Source organism: Sinocyclocheilus rhinocerous, unplaced genomic scaffold (assembly GCF_001515625.1).
Source record: "Sinocyclocheilus rhinocerous isolate Xijiao unplaced genomic scaffold, SAMN03320098_v1.1 scaffold3526, whole genome shotgun sequence".
Classification (NCBI taxonomy): Eukaryota; Metazoa; Chordata; class Actinopteri; order Cypriniformes; family Cyprinidae; genus Sinocyclocheilus; species Sinocyclocheilus rhinocerous.
Genome location: NW_015653006.1, coordinates 60,608 through 68,517, shown reverse-complemented (window position 1 = coordinate 68,517; position 7,910 = coordinate 60,608). Strand labels below are relative to the sequence as shown.

At 38.5% G+C, this 7,910-nt stretch overlaps 1 protein-coding gene across 1 annotated transcript in view; it reads left to right on the top strand.

Moving 5' to 3' along the window:
• Window positions 1-7,196, top strand: part of ube2o (ubiquitin-conjugating enzyme E2O) — a 73,879-nt gene extending 66,683 nt beyond the window's left edge. Inside the window, exons 16-20 of the mRNA XM_016521637.1 lie at window positions 3,113-3,580; window positions 3,925-4,061; window positions 4,201-4,404; window positions 5,417-5,474; window positions 5,884-7,196. Of these exons, the coding sequence (XP_016377123.1) occupies window positions 3,113-3,580; window positions 3,925-4,061; window positions 4,201-4,404; window positions 5,417-5,474; window positions 5,884-6,632 (1,616 nt within the window). The 3' untranslated portion in view covers window positions 6,633-7,196. The remainder of the gene's footprint in view (window positions 1-3,112; window positions 3,581-3,924; window positions 4,062-4,200; window positions 4,405-5,416; window positions 5,475-5,883) is intronic.
• Window positions 7,197-7,910: the final 714 nt, after the last annotated feature.

Genomic DNA, 7,910 nt, shown 5'->3' with positions numbered 1-7,910 from the left:
AAATGGGGAAAAAAGTCCAGTTTGCACTACATATGACTTGTATGAACCATGTCTTTTTAATGAATTCGTCAAAATGAGTCACAGGCGAGCTATCTAAAACTCACTCCCTGAACTGCAGGCCATTTACTTTTGGTAATAAATTTACTAATAAATGTACAGTTATAATGTGCAGTTAAGCATGATTAATCAAATCATTAACTTGGATTACAACCCAAATTCTTAAAATTAGGATCTCTCCAAAATTGTTACGATCCCCAGCCTGTATTGAGCATGTCGTTTTGTTGTCGATGCAATTAACATTTTGATGTGTATGCAGTGAGACTAGGGACGATATAATGAAACCTTGCTAAGCTCTATATGGATTCACCTGTCTTTCATAGTATGGAGAATGACTCAGGAGACGTGTGATGTTATATCTCCTTGTCCTTTTGAAAATGTTCTTGATATGCATTTGTAGTATCTGTCATTTTCTTTCCAGCTCACTGGGAGAGGCAAATTTGCATCATATTAAGAAAATACCACAAATGACACTCCATTTTTAATAGTAATATTAAAGACATCATATACCTGTTAACTGTTAAAGACCATAAAAAATAAGATGATCAGATATTATGATAAGACCCATCTAATGGTTCAGAATATTTCATATCATATTTCTGTCAAATGAAATAAGACAGCAATTAAATAGACTCTCAAATGGTTTGTCTGTTTGTGCATAGGGTGGCAGTTGAGGTTGTCTCCACTGTAACCTCTGCAGATGTAATGTGGAAGGATGGTAGATTAGAGACAGGGATCCGCTCCAATGACCTGATCCCTATCCAGCACCTGGACAACCATGAGTTCTGCCCTGGGGACTACGTTGTAGACAAACGATGTATGTTCTCTTTTTTTTAACACAATTGTGCAATTTTCAATATGGCTTTTGATTTGCATGTTTCATGCCCTTATTGGGATGAAACACGCAAAAAAACATGCTCCTTAGTGGAGCAGTCCTTATTAGGTTGTTTACAATTGACTTGGCAATTAGATCTTTTAGTCACAACAAGTGATTGCTTTTTACTCACTTGAAATAAACTTTGATTGTGGTTCCTGCAGCCCAGGCTTTTCAGGATCCAGGCATCTATGGAGTGATTCAGTCAGGTGACCATAAGGCCAGAACCTGTGTAGTCAAGTGGGTCAAACTTAATGCTGCAGGCGACGATGTTGAGGTATTTTTGTTTTTAGCGTTAAGAGGTGTTTGGGATTGTCTGTTTTCATATTATTTAACAAATAATCTTGTATATGTAGGTGATTGGGGAAGAGGAGGACGTTAGTGTTTATGACATTGCTGATCATCCAGATTTCCATTTCCACACAACGGATATTGTCATAAGGATTGGCAACTCTGACACAGAGGACTGTGAAAATGAGGTACAAAAATAGTTTTGCATTTAGGAAAATTTAAGAGAACATTTCCTGGCTTACCACATTGTCAGTGTGTGTTTATATGAAGTGACTCTGATTATGTAGTTTAAAATGTAACTCCTGACTCCTCTGTGAGTTTTGCCTAGAGTTTGATATCTCTGAATCTCATAGTAAATTTTATTTAAGTGCAATTTTTTATGTGGACAATATGTCTTGGTGCCTCTAAAGGTAGTTAGATAGTTCTACCTTGTTATTTGCAATTTTTGTGTTCTTTGGTTTTCATTCTCCTTTTGCCTCAACTGTAATGTAGAGATCTGTTGGCCAAGTGTGCAGGGTGGATCTGAGCAGTAAAGTGGAGGTTGTGTGGGCTGATAATTCTAAGACAATTGTCCTGCCACAGGTATGCACCAGTTTACTCAAACTGATGTAATGATCTTGCTACTGTAAAAGCACACATCCACCTATAGACCTTAGAACTAACACTTATTTATTCTTTCTCTCTCAGCACTTGTATAATGTCGAGTCTGAGATTGAAGAAACATATTATGACTCTGCAGAGGGCAGCAGTAGTGGTGCCTCATCTGAAGAATGGGAAGATGAGAGTGATAGCTGGGAGACAGATAATGGGCAAGTGGAAGAGGAACCAGGTGCTGGGGAAACCATCCCAGACTCCTCCCCCATTACAGGTGCCACTGCTGATGGCAAAACCCATGGCGTGCATGCCTCCACGACTACAGACTCACCAGGAGCTGTCCCCACTCCTGAACTTCCTGGAGGTATTGAATTCTCTTACAGTTATATTGCAGAATTAAGTATCGGATAAAATGTTCTCTTTGGTGCATTGACATTAAACACATCACATTCACATTACAAAAGAAACAAAATGGATAGATGCCAAACGTCCAGAATTGCCCAGCAATATAGACCTCACAGAGTATCCATTTTAAGTGAGACTCCAGACTGTAAAGAGTATAAATGTTTGTCAAATTTACCAGTAGTTATTGTGCACCACCAGAATACTGCACAGAGTTCCCCCGAAATCTACAAATTTTTTTTTTTTTGTAAATTTTTTAGCTTAATTCGCATCAGGTGTATTTTTTCTAATAACTAAAACTAAATCACTTAATTTTTATATTAAATTATATAATATTTTTATATTAGAAAACATATATTTTTTTTTACATGAAACTAAATATATTCTACATGTGTATATAAAAGTATAATTTATATTTTCTTATATTTTTATATTAAAAAAGATATATATATTTTTTACATGAAACTAAATATATTCTACATGTGTATATAAAAGTATAATTTATATTTTCTTATATTTTTATATTAAAAAAGATATATATATTTTTTACATGAAACTAAATATATTCTACATGTGTATATAAAAGTATAATTTATATTTTCGTAGAGATGTGATTACATCATCAATGGCATTGTTAGGTTTTCTGGTCACCTGTGAAGTTTATTGCATTAAAACTGCGGCCTCGGTAGAAATTGAAGGGAAGCTCTGGGCCCCATGTACTCTGTTCCCACCTTTCCCCCTACTAGTGATGCCCATGGACATCTCTGCAACATCAAAGACAGACAACACTAAATACAGAATTTTATCAACTGTAGATATCCTCTGCTCATTGGTTAGGGAACAGTGAACACATTGTAGCAATTATTTTTATTATTTTTGCTTGCTCAGGTGGAGGTGGAGTTGCACCTGAAGAGAAACCCAGTAAAGAGACTCCGCCACGTGGCTTCCGTGAGCTTAAAGAAGCCCTGAAAATTTTGGAAAGTTTAAAGAACATGACTGTTGAGCAGCTCTGGACCGGATCACCGACCTCTCCCACTGCCGAACCATCAGCCACAAGTGCTGCCACAACCCCCGCCGATGCCAAACCCACGAAAGAAAAACGCTTTTTGGATGACATTAAGAAACTTCAGGAGAACCTGAAGAAAACTCTAGACAATGTGGCCATTGTAGAAGAAGATAAAATGGAGGCTGCCATTGAGGAGGAAAAAGTGACGGCGCCAGTGCTAGCTGAACCACAGACGCCTGTGCGTTCTGAGTGGCCTAGTGACACGCCGGTTTTGTGTCAGCAGAGTGGAGGCAAACCGGGTGTCACCTTCACCAGTGCTAAAGGGGAAGTGTTTTCTGTTTTGGAATGGGCACCAGGTACAGACACCAGCAAACCTTTTTTTTTATGAACAAATAACATTTACAATTATCAACTTGTTTCTGCATATGTAGTACCTTCTCATATGAAAAATATATAGTGATTTATAATGATAATAGTGTTCGAATTTAAATATGAACAAAAAATCAGTACGTTTTCAAATATCACATCATACATTTACGCATTTAGCAGACGTTTTTACTCAAAACGACTTACATAGTATTGACACATTTACATTTTAATCAGAGCTATCAGTGCCATGCTCTGCTGTTTGAGCTACAGGAAATCTTGTCTGAGTTTCATTCCAGACGCTCTCTAAAATGACCTCTGTTTCTCACCATAGACACCCACTCGTTTAAAAAAATGGAGTTCCAGCCAGCAGAGGCAAAGAAGTTCTTTAGCACTGTAAGGAAAGAAATGGCCCTGCTGGCCACCTCTCTGCCTGATGGCATCATGGTGAAGACTTTTGAGGACAGAATGGTAAGTGTCCCTTGCACACAATCTTTTTATGAACATATTTGGTTGTTGTATTTGGTTTATTTTGCAATGTATGAAAAACAAAAAATGTGAAATATGATTTGTTTCTTCAATTAACATTTCCTCTTGTTTTTCTCTTCAGGACCTTTTCTCAGCTCTCATTAAGGGCCCTAACCGCACTCCCTATGAGGACGGACTCTTCCTTTTTGATATCCAGCTTCCTAATATATATCCTGCTGTTCCTCCTCTTTTCCGTTACCTCTCTCAGTGCAGCGGGCGACTTAACCCAAACCTCTATGACAATGGGAAGGTTTGTGTCAGTCTTCTTGGCACCTGGATTGGAAAGGTAAGCTGACCTAGTCTCTGATCTAATTTCTGGCTAATATACTCCTGGTGGTTTTGAACTAGCCACCTTTTTGCATTTCCTTTGATCATTCTTCATTGTCACTATGTTGGATGACTTTACTTTTTGTCATTTCAGGGGGTCATATCCTAAATTATTTAGTTTTACATGGCTGTTAAATTCTCTCTGACCATTGGAATGAAATAGACCATTCTTTGCTACTGTACCAGCTAGGCTACTGTATAGCTGTGTCCGAAATCACTCACTCATTTACTCATTCACTAATCCCTATATAGTGTATGGCAGTTTAGTGCACTATATCAGAAAGGAGTGAACGAAATGAAGTGAGCGAATTCGGACACTGACGTATACACTGCGTGCGAGAGAGCTGGAGCTGTCGCAGAACATTCGTCACATATGTACATTTATATTACATGTACCTTATTTTAGAAAATAGTATTAATAAGAATAACACTCACAATGACTTTATATTGTAATTATACATACCTCCGCGACAGCTTTGTGGTTTCATCGATGGTATATTATTAGGCCTAACTTGTTTTGTAATGCTTAATATGTTTGTAATAATTACATACTATTAAAATATTGGCAACAAAAATAAACACATATTACACAAACATACTGTATAACACATACATTTTATGTACTTAGTATTTTTAGTGTCTTGAAACTCTCCCTAGCAGCGTTCTGTGCTCAGATACAATGACAATGTTCGTAGAGCGCCCTCAGGTGACCGTTAATTTTACGTTAACGCCACATACAGGTGATTAACGAATACCACTTCAGTAAATTAGTGCACTATATAGGGGATAGGGAGCGGTTTCGGACACAGCTTAGTGTTCTTCAAAAGATCTATATGAAATTTTTCAGTGACCACTCTGTTATTAGTATTAATGAAAAGCACAATTTAACTTTAGCACTAGATACCCTCCATTGCATTGTTTGAATATAGGTCAATGTTGACGTGTGATTTGTGTAATGTTTCCTTTCACAGGGTACTGAAAGATGGACAAGCAAATCCAGTCTGCTGCAAGTGCTTATCTCTATACAAGGTTAATTAAAAACTACTCCTATTATGCCCTTGTTAGTGTCTACTTGTTAGTGCTACTTTTTTGGAACCCAGTCAGCACAGTTATTATTGTACTGTAATAATTGGGGTTATAATGGACAAAAATATTTAAATACAGTATATATTCTGAAAATTAAAGTTTGATGAGCATCTGCAAAATTCTGTGAAAAGGGCAGATTGCTTTAAGGCAGTAGGCAGAACTTGATACCACAATTTTGGCTTCGGTATGATACCAGAATTTAATACCTCATTATACTAAATCGATACCATAGGTGACAAATAAGCAGCCTCAAAAGATAACTGAATTAAAAACAGTTTTATTAAGAGCACTGCGTGAAACTCTGCAGTAACAAATGCACTGTTGTGTAAATATTTTGTCTCCACCCCTTCAGGTCTGATCCTGGTCAACGAGCCATATTATAATGAGGCTGGCTTTGACAGTGACCGAGGCCTTCAGGAGGGTTACGAGAACAGTCGCTGCTACAATGAGATGGCACTTATTAAGATGGTACAGTCAATGACTCAACTTCTCCAGCAGGCTGTGGAGGTCTTTCAGCAGGAGATCTGTGAGCACTTTGCCTGCAGCGGCTGGCGACTGGTCCGTCGGCTGGAGTCCTGGCTAGAGTTGGATGAGGCAGTGACTGACCGTGCTTTACGTTGTGGTGTAAGCAGCCTCCATGGAGAACCTCTGGAAGAGATCCCGTCAGCTCTGGCCTACAGCAGCCCAAGCAAGCAGGATGTGCGAAGCGAAGAGGAGCTTGAGGACTCGGGTCTCAGTCCCTCCACAGTGAGGCCTAGTGGGCCTCCTGGTTCAGATGGGCAGCGGGACCTAACCCAGAATTCTGAGTATGATAGTTCAGTTGTGGGTGGTGCAGGATCAGAAATACCAGAAGGTTCTGAAGAGGTGTTGGGTTTTGTGACATCACAACAAAGTGTAAAACCGTATCAGGAGTCTCAGCCGGTTGTAAGACCAAAGAAACGGAGAAAGAGCTATCGTAGCTTCCTTCCGGAGCGCAGTGGCTATCCAGATATTGGATTCCCACTCTTCCCTCTTTCCAAAGGCTTTGTGAAGAGCATGCGCGTAGTTTTGCAGCAGTATCGAGCTACTCTCACAGCTGCTGGCATTCCTGAAAACAAATAATTGCCCTCCAGCGTAATTTTTCTCTTTTTTTTTTTCTCCCATTTTTTTCAGCCCAAGAGCTTTTTACCCTTTAATCCTTTGTCCAGGATCTTGGATCTGCTCATCAGGCTGCTAATGTTCCTAGCAGCCTTTGTTAATTGCTTTGTAACACATCTTTAGTTGCTTAATTTTTTTGTTGCCTCTCATTGGTCATAGGGTGGCAGCACACATTATTTGTTTCTATTAAAACAATGTTGAAATTTCATATGCTTCTATCTTGTTTCCTTGACAACCACCCTTCCGCCACACTGCTCTCTCAGGGAAGTATGGACAAAACAGATGGATGTGAGACTTTAGGAGATATTGAGGCATGACTGAAGCTTTTGTTGTGTTGTGACTTTTCAAGATTTGTGGGTATAAACTGTACTAGAGGGATTGGATTTATTGTGCCATGGGATGCTCCAAATGGTCTTAGGCATTGTCATTTGCTACTATGGGGAGGACAGAAACTTTTTTTTTGATGGAATCATCATCAAACTCTCACCACATAATGGTTTGCATAAGTTGAAGGAAGTTAATTTGCAGGAAAAAATAAGGATGCTATTGTCAATTTTTCCAAAAATGTTCAGATCAGATGTGTGATTGTTGTCCTTGGTTAATCAAATAATTATATTTCCCAGCATGACTTGCTCTCTGGTTCATATTTTCATGTTAGTGGGCTAACATTGCATTGATTTTCAGTCTTGATCAGTATCATCATTCTTTTAAAAGTGTTGGTGACTTGCTTTTTGATCCAAAAAAGTAAAAGTTATACAACTGCCCAGTCATCCATACTGTACAGACCCTGATCATTCCTGCTGGTGTTTTGCACCGAAATCACATGAAAGTTGAGTATCAAGTTTACATTTAAAAATAACAAAGCAACCAGACACACTAAACTATCTGACTCAAGAAACTGGAGTCTAACATCCTCTTTCTCTGTCCCTCCACCTCCAAGGCACAACAGAGAAAGATTTTCAACATTAACTATTATTCTCTGTACAGTACATTGTTTAAAACTTTTCTTACACTTTTGCCATAAATGCATACATATCATGAATCCAGTTTACATGTGTGTAAATATACAATGGGACCTTTAGTATGTGGCAGGTCAGTCTTCTAGGGGTCTGTTTGACCGGTCCTGAGAGTCTTAATTAAACAAATTACTTTAAGAGGTTTAGCAGCCAGGATTCAGACGTTTTGAGCTGAGTTTGCATGAAGGTTTCTTGTATGAATACTGATAAGTTCGACTGGTCACAT